Raw genomic sequence first — 15,910 nt, 5'->3', positions numbered from 1 at the left:
ACAAAAAGGTAGAGAAAGGGCTGGGGGGGGGATATTTCCAGGAAAGTTTAGCTAGTGTTCAGATGCATAATTAATTGAGCAATTACAGCTGAGATAGTACTGAGGCAGTGATCAGAATGCTGTGAATGGCCATCAATCAGCATACAAATACAAGAGTTAAAGGACATAAATTGATTCACTGGTAGCCCCAAGGTTTGAACCTTCCTGGAAATTAAACTCCACCACCACCCTCTCTCTACTTATATGTATGGTTGAGAAAATTTAGTTTTACTATATGTGAAGAAGTGCGCTGGTACATGAAAGTTTATACCTTGAGTAAAACTCTGTTGGTCTTAAAGATGCCACCGGTCTCCAATTCTGTTATGGTCGTCCAAGACATACGTGTAAACAAACCTGGCTTTAGTATTTTAAACTAGTAAGGGTTTTTTACCCTCTCAGGACACAGGTTGCTGCAAAACATCAAGCATCTTAGAGTATCTTTTTAATGAAGCCATTACGCTATGACATCATCAAGCCACTGTGAAGCATTATCACCTTGTGGTCACAGGCCTATCTGATTAAGCGTCACTTCACATAAAATGCTGAAGTGAGCTGGAACTGTGAGTAGTGAAGCCAATGTGAACCTGCAGGAAGAGAGAACACCAGGGCAGATAGAAGGTCCCCCAAAACGAGCGGAGAGAACATAGCAGCCCCACTGTTTCAAAGGGTGACCAACCAAAGGATTCTGGGGAACTCATAAGCACAATAAGAATAAAACATCCCTGGAATACAACCTGACACAGGGGGTCTATTTAGTAATGATGGCTGCTGATAAGCCATCCATAATGAATTTTTGCTTTTTGTTATTAATAACATGCCATTCTTTTCTGCTGCTACTGACCACTATCTGGAACAATGTTATAGGCTTGCCCTGCGTTCTACTTAAGTGACCGATGCTACAGTTATATTTACAATTCTTCAATCCTATCTTTACAACATGTGGGTTTAATTTAGGTCTTAACAGTTTTCAAAGGAAGTGAGGAAGGAATGGTGATGGCTTTTATTTGGCACTTAATAGCCAGTTCACCTTAATCATAAGTAGGCTTCTTATCTTCATTGCATCTCCTGGATTAGACAAAATAATTAGTGCATGTTATACAGCCTGTTAGGTGGGAAAGAAATATTTGCTTATAGGTTCTTTCATGACAGTTATTATGTCAGAAACATTTGTTTCCCTAGAACTTGGAATTTCTGTGTGGTGTTTGGGAAACAAAACTTTTTAAGCAAATGTGCTTAAAGCCTCTGTTTCATTCTGCTAGGATTCAGAGCTTGCCTGAGCTTGAAGCTGTTTGGTTGCTTTGATAAATACGTTTGCGTGCGTGTGTGCAAGCTGCTGTCAAGTTGCTGCCAACTCATGGCAACCCTGGAGGATTTTCAAAGCAAGAGGCAATGAGGTACTTTGCCAAGGCCTTCCTCGGCACAGCTAACCCTGGTTTTCCTTGGTGGATTCCCATGCAAGTCGTAACCCTGCTCAGCTTCCGAGAATTGACAGAATCAGGCTACCTTGGAGCATCCAGAACAAGGTGCATGCATATTTATGCACATACATCACATATTATTATTTAATCTATTGGCTGCCCTTCCCTGGCAACAGGCTCCGAGTTGACAACAATAAAAACACAAACACGCACACATTTCTCACGCACGTGCAATTTTCTGCCAGTGACTCTATTTTACGGGGATCCAGAGACTGGTCGAGCAAGGCACCACTTATAATGCAATCTTGTCCAGTGACTCCCATGTAAGCCAAACTGCAATGCTTCACAAGACAAGCTATTTCACAGGAAAATGCACACAGTATACACAATTCACAGGTGGAGATGGAAAGTATACCCATTTCATAGGTAGACACACATGGTATTCACATTTCACAGGTACAGTATACACATTTCACAGGAGGACACACATGGTGTACACATTTCACAGGTGCAGTGGACATATTTCACACGGACATGCACAATATACACCTTTGATGATATGCAGATACATTCAGTATACACATTTCACATGCAGACACATACAGCAGACACAGTGTCCACCTTTCACACGCAGACACACACACACACGCAGTGTACTTTCTTTAATTGGCCACTGACGCTATTCCTTTGGGATCCTGCGTGTGCTGGGGGGTAGCGCCTCCCCGCCTTCATACATCCACACACACACACGCACGGGATAGCGGCGAGCGCTGACGCATAGAGGGGCCGCGCCCAGGAAGGAAGGGGGGGGCTGCCCCGTGTCCCCAGGGAGGGAGGGCGGGGGGGGGGTCCTCGCGGAAGCGGCGCCGCCGCCGGTGGGGGCAGGGAGCGAGGGCGCGTGAGCTCCCCCGGCGTCCGCCCCCTTCCCCCGCGCGCCCGCCGTTACCTGGCAACAGGAGAGGCCTGGGTCCGCGTCGCCTCCCCGCCGCCCACACGGCGCGCCTCGCGCAGGCTGCCGCTCCCGGAGCCTCCTCACAGGGCTGCCATTACCCAGCCGCCACGGCTGCCCGTTGCGCCCCGCCCACTGCCTTCCCAGGAGCTCCGCGCGGCCGGGGGGGGGGGAGCGGGCGCGCCCATTCGGCTCCCGCGCCACCTTGCCCCCGAGGTTCGCGCCCGCCCCCGGCCCGCTTCGCTACCGCTTCGGGCTCTCCGTCGGGCCGCTCAACCGCGCCGCGGAAGCCTCGGCCGCGCAGAAACTTGCCCGCTAACGTCATGTTCTACCTCCCCCTCAGAGGAAAGAAGAGGTTGGTATGGTCCGGACGACGGCAAGCGCCGAGGGCCGAAACGGGCGCATCGCTTCCGCCCGCTGGGAAATAAATAAAGAATCCGGGAGAGGCGGCTTCCGAGGGCGGAGGAACTGCGGGTAGCCGCTCGCCTCGCGCATGCGTCGTGGGCGTGCGGTCTCGACGCCGGCATGGGCGCCTTGCCCCGTGTGGAGCTCGCTCCGTTCTCTTTCCGCTGCGTTGCAACGGGCCGTCGAATATGGACGGGGTTCGGACATGCGCTTGCCCGTCCTTGCAGGAGAGGGAAAGCGCGGAGACGAAAAAGCCGCCTTTTTACATTTGCAAAAAGAACTGGGGGTTGGTGGACGCCGAGGTCCGAAGTCGTGCTGTGCATTGGGGAAATGGGCGTTGCTGGCGCTCAGGGGCACTTGCCCTTGGATTCTGTAGCTCACAGGCAAACTCTTGCCCTTGGGAAGGCGTTTGTTCCTCGTGGCCAGTTGTTGAACTGCTCTGAGCCAGTAGGGCAGCGGTAGTCAAACTGCGGCCCTCCAGATGTCCATGGACTACAATTCCCGTGAGCCCCTGCCAGCGGATGCTGGCAGGGGCTCACGGGAATTGTAGTCCATGGACATCTGGAGGGCCGCGATTTGACTACCCCTGCAGTATGGTGTCAGAAAGGACAGGAGAATGAGGGAACAAAATCCAGAGGTGCTAGGAAGGACTGACTGCACCACTTGAACATGTGCAAAGCTCCATCAGACCTTCGGCTTGTCGAAAATCATTACTGCCTGGTCTGACTGGCAGCTTCTTCCAGCATCCCAGGGAAAGGTCTTTTGCACCCTCTCATCTTTTAAAATGGAGATGTCAGGAAATGAACCTGAGATTGTCCGCATGGAAAGGAGAAGCTTAGACTCTGCCTCAGGCTGTACATGGAGGCTCACGTTTTTCAGATGATTCCTTACATTTCCTATAAAGACAAAATCACTATGCCAAGGCAATTTTTATATGCAAGGGTTTTATTTGCGAGGAGCATTCAAAAGCGGAACCGACCACCTGCGGTCTGAAGTACTGCAGGTCATTCTGCCGCTTCAGCACGCTACCACATTCTCCTGCATGTGTCAACTAGGTCTGGACATGAGAGGGGTTTGTCTCCTCTCTCAGCGAATTTCTTTCAGTTTAACCTATCTCACACAGGTCCTGCAAGGATAACATTAAGGCAGTATGAACTGCTCTCAACATACTGGATGAAGGATTAGGGAAAATTAAATAGAAGGCATCTATTCATCTCCATAGCAGTCTTGATAATCTCTTTTACAAGCTCAGCAGTGGGTTTCTCTTCCACTAGAGATTCTCAGACTGCTATTTCTGGAAGGGGTTTAAGACATTGGGTTTGATTCCATGCTCCCCAACATGCAGCTAGCTGAGGAACCTTAGGCTCGCCACAGCACTGATAAAGCTGTTCTGAGCAGTAACCTCAGGGTTCTTTCAGCCTCACCTCCTTCACAGGGTGTCTGTTGTGGGGAGAGCAAGGGGAGGCAATTGTAAGCCCCCTTGAGCTTCCTTCTGGTAGAGAAAAGCAGCATATAAGAACCAGCTCTTCTTCAAATGAAGTGTGACAGTGTAATAGGGATTTTGTTCCAACAAGATAAATGTACCTGGACAAGGTGTATTCCTTGATTCACAATTGCTTTTAAGATACAAAAACATGCACAGTACAGGGCTGAGTTTCTGAAGGTCACAATTCTGGCAGATCAGAAATCGGAAAGAAATAAAACAGGCCCCTGGAGGGCACCAAACACTGTGCATTGTAAAGCTGACATCCTTTAATGTCTTAAAATTTTCTACAGTCAAGAAATCATATAATAATAGATTGGATTGATGAGATTGTTAGATGAGGTTCCTGCAAATTTTAATAGTCATGCAGAAGGGAGAATGTTGATAGATGTGGTTTGTCACATCTCAGAAAAAAATCCACTGAAATTTCTTGTATGTGACAATTATAATAAGAGGTAGTTTCTGGCCAATATGTCTAAGAAATCATCAGAGATTTATGTTGATCCTCAGTGTATTTATGTTGAAATAAGTCCCATATATTTCAAAAATGTTGCTTGTAGAAATAACAATTATAATTAATCATTTCTATACAATTATTTTGGGGTATATATGGGTACTCAGTTTTGGGCTTGTTCTGCAATGCTAGTTTTCCAAAATTACCACTTAGGGAATGTCTACTGTGGGATATATCAGTAGGCTTTATATGGCTGCCAGAATCTAGGCTGCATAAGGGTTCCTAAATCTTTCAAATTTAGGCCCACCTAACTCAGCATCGGATGGATAAAATATCCAGGTATGCTTAGGCCGGGGGCACACTGGCCTTTAAGTTAAAAGGAAAGTTCTTGGCAAGCTCCTACTAAGCAGGGATCCCAGTATCTGCTCAGATTGCTTCTGACTACTTTTAACATTCCAGGCCTCATTGCCTCAGACCAAGTATCATTCACAATGGTTTTAACCTATTTTTTTCATATGCTGTTTTGATACATAAAGTTAAGTTTGAGGTGGACAGAATTGTACTCTGTTTATAAAAGGTCTTGTTGGGGTCTTAAAGACAAACCGTTCCAAAGGAGCCGCTGTATTAATGTTTTGCAGCAAAAACAAACCGGAAACTGTGGGCACCTTGAAGTCTAGCCTAGTTTTGTTTGGGCACAAACTTGTGAGCTGCTCTCCTTTTGTCAGAGATGTGCAGGGAACATTTACTGAGTAGAAAATTTTATAATAAGAATTACAAACAGACTGAAGGAGGGATTTCTTGATGAATCATGGTAGGGTATTCAGCTGTAACTCTCCCTGTCCAAAGGAGTGAAAAATGTAGTCATTTCCAATCACAAGAAAATCTACAAACAATATTACTGTAAGTTTTCATGCCCCTTTTATCGGATGCAAAGCCATAACTCTGCATTCACTTGGAGGAAGGGCTGTACTAATTACCTCCTTCTAAATGCACTGGTTTGTGGGTTGAGAAAGGTGTAACTGTTTCAGAGGTAGGCTTGATTGAATCACATGTGATATGCAGAACTGTAGTAGGTGTGAAGGTAATGAGACAGGAAACTCTGGTCTCTATTCATTCCACAAGTATACATTGTCTTCAGCTTCATTATCTATTGCTCTTCAGTGGTATTTCTTTTTCTTCCTAGTTCCACTGTGAAATTCCTTTGTAAGAGAATTCCTGCTAATAGGTCAGCAACTGAATATTCTAGAAGAAAATAGCCCCCGGTTTAATACCATGGTTTCTAATGGCAGACTTGTATTCATTTATATTCTTTGTTGTGGAGACTAACCTTTTTGTCCAGTGTAGAGGATCTATATTAACAAGACTGCTCATCTTGGTCTGTGATACAACAGTCAGATTTGAGATAAGTAGAACCTTAGGCGATCAACTGGCTTTCTAGGGTATAAGCCTTTGCAAGTCAAGGACTTGTTTTTAAGTAAAAGGCTTGCTTTTGTTTGAACCCACCCGCCTGCAATTACTGAAGATTGTATTGTATGACTAACCTCTCCCCCATCTGTTTTGGATTTAGAAGAACTGTGCAGAATGACTGTTTTTTGTATGAATACAAAAATTGTATGAATAAAGAGATACCGAGAGCCAGCATGGCATAGTAGCTAACAGCAGCGGCCTCTAATCTGGAGAACCGGGTTCAATCCCATTCCTCCACGTGCAGCCAAGTGGGTGACCTTGGGCTAGTCAGAGTCCAGTTAAAACTGATCTCACAGAGCAGTTCTGTCACAGCTCTTAAAACTCCTATCTCATGGGACGTCTACTGTGAGGACAGGAAGGGAAGGTGATCGTAAGGTGCTGCGAGATTACTCTCAGTAGGACAATGCGGGGGACAAAACCCAGCTCTTCTAATATTTCTTCTCTCAGTCCTAACCCTTAGTGTAATAATATACAAGAATTGAAATAAAGCATAGCAATATAACATACTTTAAAATATAATCACATCATATCATTGAGTGTACTTCTCGTATATTATTACACTAAACGTTAGTGCTGGGAGAATACGAACTGTTCAGGTCTCCTATCATTGTCCTGGATTTTAGTAGAATAATATGTATATAGAATCTGTATACATATTATATGTATACATCTGTATTATAGGGGTATGTACACATACATTCACTCACTCACTATAGCTCAGGCGAGCGCCCTGAGTGAGCCTCCAGCGAAAGCGGGATATAAATGCAGAAATCAATAAACCAGCCCAGCAGCCAACCCGCCTCTTCATCTGAGAGGGAGCCTCGCTGGGCTCGGGGGTGGCAGGTCCCAACAAGAGGCCGCCTTTGGCTGCCCCGCCCCGCCCCTCCCGGGCCGGCCAATCAGAGCGGCGCGGCGGTTGGCTCGCGCGGCGGCCGTTGGGCCCAGCCGCGCGGGGCCCCGCCCCTCTGCCCCTCTCGCTCCTCCTCCCAGGTGAGCCAGGAAGGCGCGGCGCAGGCCGCCATTTCCTCGGCGCCTCCCGCGGTGACGGCGCTGCGGCATCACGGCTGACGTGGGGCGACGCGCGGCTCTCGGCCGGCCCAATCCCGCCTTCCCCCCCATCCTTGCCCTGTGACGAGGGCGCCACGTACTCCGGTGAGTCGCGAGAGGGGGCGGGGACAAGGCGGGAGCGCGCGCGGCGGCTGGGCTCCCCTCCCTCCTTCCCTACGCCGCCCCGCGCAGGGCTCGCGATGGTGCTCCTGAGCATGGACAGAGTGGCCTTTTCTTTCGCCGCCCTGCCTCCTCCCCTGTCCCGCTTCTGGCGTGTCTGCATGGACCGGCCGGCCTTTAGGGATCTGGCGCCGAGGCCGCCGCCGCCGTTTTCTGGATTGCGGCGAGTGCACGTGGGGCTGGGGGGAGCAGGAAGAGCCGCAAGGAAGGGTGCAGAGAGCAGCGAGGAGGGGCTGGGCGGCGGCTTCAGAAGGTAGCCAGGCAGGTTGCAGGAGAGCATGGAAGAGGGGCTTGGAGGGGTTGAGAAAGGCAGCCTGGCAGATTGCAGGAGGGCAGGGAAGAGGGGCTTGGGGGGTGGAGTTGAGAAAGGCAGCCAGGCAGATTGCAGGAGGGCAGGGAAGAGGGGCTTGGGGGGTGGGGTTGAGAAAGGCAGCCAGGCAGATTGCAGGAGGGCATGGAAGAGGGGCTTGGAGGGGTTGAGAGAGGCAGCCAGGAAGATTGCAGGAGGGCATGGAAGAGGGGCTTGGAGGGGTTGAGAAAGACAGCCAGGAAGATTGCAGGAGGGCATGGAAGAGGGGCTTGGGGGGGTTGAGAAGGTAGCCAGGCAGAGACAATGCTCCAAAGCATCCATTTCCTCCTGATGTTTGTAGTCTGGAGATGAGCTGTAATTCCAGGGGATCCTGGAGGCTGGCTTCCCTAGTACAAAGGGAGCTTTGACTCTCAAAAGCTCATTCTTAGCAACTTTGGTTATTCTCTAATGTGCTGCTGGACAAGGATCAATATCTGTGTTTTACTTGGCCTTTGTTGTCCAAAAATGTGGGTTTCCCTCTGCCTGTAAAAGAAATTGATTCTTATAATGTGCTCAAAAAGGGGGTTTCTGGTGAGGTCTAGTCTAATGGAAGGGGACTTGATTACGTCTTCCTGTGGCCTTTTCAGTGTTAGTTGAGGGGGAGACATAAGATCACTGCAGGATCCAGACATGGTAGGAGACAAGCCCTGGGTTAGGGTGCTTGTCAGTGCTACAAATTCCATCACAGGTGTGGCTCAGGAACTGGTGTTCTCTGGAACTGCAGGGTGTAGTTACAGCTTTGGTACAGGACTTGAGCAAGTTATGGTATCAAAGCCTCACATTATAGGTGTGCTCATGATAACGAAGATACAAGATTGGCATGTAGAATATAAAACAAACTCATTGGTGGAGTCCTCTGAAGGCTCTCAAGACACAGAGACGCTCAGCACTCTTGCTTGTAGAAGCCATTTATGATGCAGTTCTAGGCATGTCTACTCAGAAGCAAGTGCTGCAGTGTTCACTGAGATTATTCCCATGTGCGGTTGCAGCCTTAATCTCAAATGATTGTTTTTCCCCCAGCAATTTTATAAAGAAGTCACTGTCAGTAAAATTAATCTCATGTTTACCTTAGTATTGCTTTCCGAGTTTGATGATTCTCGACTCCAGATGCAGCCAGCTTTGGGACCTTGGGTTAGTCACAGTGCTCTTAGACAGGGGTAGTCAACCTGTGGTCCTCCAGATGTCCATGGACTACAATTCCCATGAGCCCCTGCCGGCAAATACTGGCAGGGGCTCACGGGAATCGTAGTCCATGGACATCTGGAGGACCACAGGTTGATTACCCCTGCTCTTAGAGCTGCTTGTACAGAGCAGTTAGAGCTCTCTCAGCCCCACCTGCTTCACAGGACATCTGTTGTGGGGAGAGGAAGGGATAGGTGTTTGTAAGCTGCTTTGAGACTCCTTCAGGTAGTGAAAAGTGTAGTATTAACCCTCCCCCAGCTCTTTAAGCAGTGCTATGAATGGGGTAAAGGTAAAGGTATCCCCTGTGCAAGCACCGAGTCATGTCTGACCCTTGGGGTGACGCCCTCTAGTGTTTTCATGGCAGACTCAATACGGGGTGGTTTGCCAGTGCCTTCCCCAGTCATTACCATTTACCCCCCAGCAAGCTGGGTACTCATTTTACCGACCTCGGAAGGATGGAAGGCTGAGTCAACCTTGAGCCGGCTGCTGGGATTGAACTCCCAACCTCATGGGCAAAGCTTTCAGGCGGCTGCCTTACCACTCTGCGCCACAAGAGGCTCTTATGAATGGGGTAAAGGGTGTTAAAAAGGGTGCTCCTTGTCCACTTGTAATAATGAAGTTTTTCTCCTTATTCTGTACAACCAACTCCTCACGCAAGGCTACTATGGCTGCAGAATTTTTAAAGATTCTTAGATTTTTAGCTCTCAAGTTACGCAGAATCATTTTGTGTGAGTATATTATTACTGTTTCTAGAAGATTTACACAAACTAGTATCTAAAACAGGTGCTGCTCTCAGAATCGGAGTATAGACACAGGGGAAGGCAGCAGCTGTACTGCAGTGGCAGAATTCACGCGGAGGTGGGCTGATACGCCTATACTACTGGTCTTCCAGGAGTGGGGTGGTAGAACTGTAGACCAGTCCTTGGTTCTGTTTTGGGTGACAGGAGCCAAATTATCTTCCCATTTGTTTTTGTGACAAAGGACAACTAAAGTGTTTGAGAGCTGAGAATATACAGAACTCTAGTACTCTGTGCTCATGGTGAGCATAGAATGCATATCCTGGAAGTTGTACGTTTTTCCAGAGGACATTTCTAGTCCAAGAAAAATATCACCCTAGAGCAGGAATTGCTGACTAGGGGTCTGGGAAACCCTGGGGGGTCCGCAGGAGTTCCAGAGAGGCTTTTCTCTTCCAGCCTTAATGAATTCAGCCACAAGCTTAGGGAACTAGCTGCTTCCATTGCCCCCCCCCTCCAGAGCATGAGTTTTCTTGTGGTATCTGTGCCTGGGGGGGGGGCAGACCCTGTACGCCTACTACCTAAAACTTCCTCCTTCCCTCCCCCCAAGTCCTCAAGACTGCCTGTTAATGCAGGTGGTGATGTCATTTCTACTGATATGTCATTTCTGGGTGGCGTGGCAGGGAGGCGTGGCCAGCTGACATCACATCCGGGGCTTCTCGAAGTCTGAACAACTATTTCAGAGCCCCCCCCTTCCCCTCACAGTCAAATGTTTGAAAAAGGCTGCCCTAGAGTCTGCACGATAGAGTCTGTTTTTTCTTAGTTAGATTTTTTTTAAATTAGAAAGTGTAATAACCACTGTTTGATAAATTTCTCTGTATTTAACAGCAGATTACAATATTGGTGTTGCATGAGCGCGTAATTATGGCACCCTAAGCCAAAGTTACGGAAGGATCGTTTATTTTCTGCAGATAGTGATCCATGCATTTCCCAGCCAAACTTGCCCTAGGTGGAACAATTATAGCCTATTCAGATCAGGAATGTTGATGTTTCCCAGATCATAACGTGCCTCTCCACATCACCTGCATCAGAGCAGCTCAGGATTCAAAGTACATGTTCATAAAATGCAGTAGCTCTGAATCTTGATTTCAAACTCTTTGTAAAATTGGGTTGTCATAATGAGGAAGAACAGCTTTACTTGATGCAGATGTACAAAGATGAAACTGCGCTTCAGGAGTTGTTGGTCTTTCCAGTACACTATAAGTACAAGTAAACGTAATTTTGCAGAAGTTGGTACTTCCTGAATAACGCCTTTTTTTTTTAAGTTCCTTTTTTTATTAAGTGACCAGCATGCTGCTATGTGTTTGGAGGGTTTAGTTAAACAGCTGGTTATTAAATGTTTGCATCGAATTCAGGTTCCTACTGTATAAAACAAGGGCCTCTGTATGTATTCTGAAGTACAAAGCTGTGTGCAGACTCGGATTGGGAAACCTTATCAAAATAAAGTTTCATTTTTCCAAGCTTGGAGCCTTTTCTTCTGTATCATAATCCTTCTAAATATGTGCTGTCTGTTTGTCATTATTCTGTAGTCATATACACAATTTACTATTTTATACACAATATATATATACTCACTACAGGGTGGTTTGCTATTTCCTTCCCCAGTCATTACTGTTTACCCCCCAGCAAGCTGGGTACTCATTTTACCGACCTCGGAAGGATGGAAGGCTGAGTCAACCTTGAGCCGGCTGCTGGGATTGAACTCCCAGCCTCATGGGCAGAGTTTCAGACTGCATGTCTGCTGCCTTACCACTCTGCGCCACAAGAGGCTCATAGGAAGCAACTACTCTGAGCTTAATTTTGGGGTTTTTTAAAGTATTTATGTTACAGGGCAAAGAAAAGTCAGCATTTTACAGTGTATTTAAAATATTAACCTGTTAGCACCGAAAAGTGGGGACCTGGACTTTTAAATACCAAACACAGTTTGCTCAGTGCAACCACTTTTCTGCAGAGCAGTTGTAGGGAAAGGCTGTCCCAGGGCATGCTTTCTTCTGTTCCTCTGACAAAGCAGGCCTGGAAAATGCGCTACAGCGGTTTGCAACATGGGATGCCGTATGCCTCAGGGGCAAATCTTTCAAAAGGGTTCCGTGAAAGGTAGAACATTTAGAGAACTTCAGCCTTGAAGCCCAGTCACCACAAACTGGACCACGCCCCGTGTGGCATCAGCACTGCATAGGTTGTGCAACCAGCTTTGTCGCACCTTGACGTCTTTACAGATCTTGACACGTAATACCTTCCATTCAGAGCTATGACTGAAATGCCTTCCCTCCCCCCCCCTTGCTGTTTTGAAGCGCTAATGCTCCCATCGTAGTCCTCGAAACCTTTTGTATGCGTGTAAGAATGAAGGCTCCCAGCCCCCCCCCCCCCCATAACTCTTCACCATTCTCTAGTGAACCTTCTGTACTGTGTTGGTAACACTGTGGGTGTTGGTTGCCATGGTGGCAATTATGACGTCACAAGCTGAACTCCACTTCACTGAAAGGTTCCCTCAGAGGGAGCGTGGTCCGAAGAAGGAGGAAGTCCTTTTATAAACACATCCGACATAATGAGCAAGTGTGGCAAAAAACAGCATGCAAGAATTAACATAAGGTAGTAATCGCACCCTTAGCCGGCAATCAAATCTGGGTTCTGCATTACTTCAGTATGTTCTATTCTTACAGGGTGGACGGTTCGGGTACTTGTTCTCCTCTGGCGTGTAACTAAGCACATGAAAGTTTAGATCCTGCAACAAAATTACAACAAGGTTATTTGCTCTTATCCGCTTGGGACCGTTCAACATCTTGAATGCGACCTTTGCTGTGTTTTGGAATTAGGCGGCAAATTTTGGTTATTACTTAGGGATGGGGTACCTTTGGGGGCTCTTTTTTAAAACAAATCATAAATTGTAAGAGCAAGTTATCATGGGCACACTCCTGGCAAGCCGATTCCGTCTGTGCTGGCGATCTGCATATGTGTGTTTTCATCACCCTTTTTTGTTGAGATAATGACAGCTCTGTGGCTTGCCCGTTGTTTTCTTAAGGTGTTTGGCAGACAGGAAATGCAACCTCTTTTATCTTGAGGTGAACTAAATATGCTCCTGGATAGTTGTTTCAGTTTACAAAAACAAATCAGTAGGAGCCCTGTAGGGCAGGGGTAGTCAACCTGTGGTCCTCCAGATGTTAATGGACTACAATTCCCATGAGCCCCTGCCAGCGTTTGCTGGCAGGGGCTCATGGGAATTGTAGTCCATTAACATCTGGAGGACCACAGGTTGACTACCTCTGCTGTAGAGATTTAAAGATGCAAATGGCAAATTTACCAATGTGGAATATGAACAGCTGTGTAACTGTAGCATTGTGCTGCGTTGCAGAATATGGCCTAAAAGAATGAGCTTATGGGGTTGGATCCAACCAGCTTTTCTGCTGGAGAAAAGAGAGCACGGATTTTCTTTGGGCATCAAGAGAAGTTTAGGCTGGGAATTGTGCGGCCTGTAGGTACAGAAACTGTACTGTACAAGGGCTATGGTATGCAAAGGAACTGAGCGATTGAGACTATACATTCTTTGAATAGGACTTGTTTTGGTGTGCATTTTCAGCAGGTTAATTTGAAAACTTTCCTTTAGTGTCCTCTAGGATGTTGCAGTGGATGGTGGGGTACACTCCTTGGATTGTGCGCTGCTTCACTGGTATTCCTAAAACTGATGCCAACCCCGATGCCCGATGCCAAAGGACTGCACTGGTTGCTTGTCCAGTAAGCCTTGCAGCTTACAGGCCGGCTTCTTACAGTGAGCATGGCTTTGTACAAGGTCTACCATCTCTTTCCCATTACTTAATGCCATCCTGGTGGGGTGTGAGGGTGTCATTTACTCTGACATGACATAAAGGTAAAGGTATCCCCTGTGCAAGCACCGAGTCATGTCTGACCCTTGGGTTGACACCCTCCAGCGTTTTCATGGCAGACTCAATACGGGGTGGTTTGCCAGTGCCTTCCCCAGTCATTACCATTTACCCCCAGCAAGCTGGGTACTCATTTTACCAACCTCAGAAGGATGGAAGGCTGAGTCAACCTTGAGCCGGCTGCTGGGATCAAACTCCCAGCCTCATGGGCAGAGCTTTCAGACTGCATGTTTGCTGCTTTACCACTGCACCACAAGAGGCTCTCTGACATGACATAGTGTACCCTTAATTATACTTAAGCGCTCTGTATGACTGCGTAGTTTTGATTTTAGTCAGCAACCAGACTCTTCCTATTATATATTTCATTATTTATTATTCTTATTTATTAGATTTGTATAACCGCTGCACTTGGAGGACCAGCTCACGGCGATTTACAACATTTCATACAAATCAATACATTAAAACATTAAAATTCCCCCTTAAAACCCTCACAATAATACAGATCTCTTTAACTACGCATAACTCAAGCAGCGTACAAGCTACGGAAAATATAATAAAACATACTGTTTACAAAAAGAATATCCCGTAATTTAATCAAACATACTGAACAACTTTTTGTGGTTGTTGCCTGAAGTTATTAAAACAAGGACAGAAAGGAAAGAGTCTGTCCCATGAGTGTTCTCAAGTAGAGTGATTCAAGCGCACAGCCATGTTGGTCTGAAGCAGCATAACAAATTTAGACTCTAGCAGCACCTTTAAGACCAGCCAGGTCTTATGCAAGGCATGAGCTTTCATGTGCACACACACATTGTATCTGAGGAAGTGTGCAGGCACATGAAAGCTTATACCTTGAATAAAACTTCCTTGGTCTTCCAGGTGCCCCTGGACTCTAAATTTGTTCTGCTTAAGGAGAGTATTCCACAATTAGGTCAGTTCTTTTGGAAGTATCCTTTCATGAGAACCGGATCTTGCTCCTGAAAAAGGCACACAAAGCAAGGCCTTGGCTGTAGAACGTAAAGCAGAGGAAGGGTATTCTAAAGGGGTGAGGAAGGTGATATTCGTGCACGTACTAGGGGCTAAGTTGTTGACACAAGAGAAAATGTTAAGGTCACATGAAAAGGTGTGAATCGGTTCACGTTCTATCAATACCTTTTTCTCCCTTGTCTTGATTTCAGGCAAATGACCATGGAAGCAGGGGAATCGCATCAGGATGGCAATGCAGCAGATTCTGTGGCAGAAAGTGATTCTGCTAATATACAATCTCTGTCTGGCCAAGGTCAGATTTCTGCTATAGCTCAGGTAACTTTCAATGCAATATTTATTTAAAAAAACAACAACAATAGCTAGATACTGTGCATCAATTAAACAGTTTAATTGGTCTCTCTCTACCTTTTAAAAATCTTGCATCATCCAGTGTGGTTCATGGAAGAGTGGTTGTTTGAACTGTAGTCTCCAAGTCCTCCAATGTAGCATAATGATTGGGTTACTGGATTAGGATCTGGAAGACTTAAACTCAAATCCCCACTCTGCCAAGGAGGCCTGTTGGGAGATCTTGGGCTAGTTCAGGGGTGGCCAAACTGTGGCTCTCCAGATGTCCATGGACTACAATTCCCATGAGCTGCTGCCAGCATGGAGTTGTAGTCAAGGGAATTGTAGTCCATGGACATCTTGAGAGCCACAGTTGGGCTACCCATGGGCTTCTTAGTCAGTCTGTCCGTCTTTTACTCACTCACTTGCTCGCTCTCACACATACACATGTACACTAACTCAGTGGTCCCCAACCTTTTTAATCACCGGGGACCGGTCAACGCTTGTCAATTTTACTGAGGCCCGGGGGGGGGGTTAGTTTGCCGAGGGATGCTGCCACTGCCACCTGAGCCCCTGCTCCACTTGCTTTCCCACTGGCGCCTCTGACTTCTTGCTGCCAACTGGGGGCGCTGCCAGCAGCAGCTGTGCAGTGCCACACCGAGGGGGAGCCCCAGCCATGGCGACCGCTGGAGAGCACCAAAGGTGAGCTGGCGGCAGAGTGGCAGGGCAGCCCCCGAGGCAGCAGCCAGGGAAGATCCGCGGACCGGAACCGGTCCCCAGACCGGGGGTTGGGGACCACTGCACTAACTCCTCTCACCAATTTGTTGGGAGGAAAATATTGTAAGCCACTTTGGATCCCCACAGGGGGAAACAAATGTGATATAAAAGAAGTTAAATGCACCAGTGCTGTCACCATTACATGGCTCTAGGGCTGGCCCGCAGACTTAAATGCAGTAGGCC

At 47.3% G+C, this 15,910-nt stretch overlaps 2 protein-coding genes across 7 annotated transcripts in view; one reads left to right on the top strand and one right to left on the bottom strand.

Moving 5' to 3' along the window:
- CUL2 (cullin 2) overlaps positions 1-2,872 on the bottom strand; it is a 44,729-nt gene extending 41,857 nt beyond the window's left edge. Inside the window, exon 1 of one of the 3 annotated variants that reach the window (XM_077304795.1) lies at positions 2,719-2,872. The gene's annotated coding sequence lies outside the window, so the exon portion shown is untranslated. Of the gene's footprint in view, positions 1-2,403; positions 2,626-2,718 lie in introns of those variants that run through there. The other 2 variants (XM_077304794.1, XM_077304796.1) reach the window with 2 other exon arrangements.
- Positions 2,873-7,177: 4,305 nt separating this feature from the next.
- The window catches only part of CREM (cAMP responsive element modulator), a 35,637-nt gene continuing 26,904 nt past the window's right edge, over positions 7,178-15,910 (top strand). For 2 of the 4 annotated variants that reach the window (XM_077302796.1, XM_077302795.1), the window contains exons 1-2: positions 12,230-12,356; positions 14,818-14,941. In XM_077302796.1, coding sequence (XP_077158911.1) covers positions 12,313-12,356; positions 14,818-14,941 — 168 coding nt within the window. In that variant the 5' untranslated portion in view covers positions 12,230-12,312. Of the gene's footprint in view, positions 7,368-12,229; positions 12,357-14,817; positions 14,942-15,910 lie in introns of those variants that run through there. The other 2 variants (XM_077302797.1, XM_077302798.1) reach the window with 2 other exon arrangements.

Source organism: Paroedura picta, chromosome 11 (assembly GCF_049243985.1).
Source record: "Paroedura picta isolate Pp20150507F chromosome 11, Ppicta_v3.0, whole genome shotgun sequence".
Taxonomy (NCBI): domain Eukaryota; kingdom Metazoa; phylum Chordata; class Lepidosauria; order Squamata; family Gekkonidae; genus Paroedura; species Paroedura picta.
Note: the sequence above shows the minus strand (reverse complement) of the source record. Positions and strands in the feature narration are given on the sequence as shown.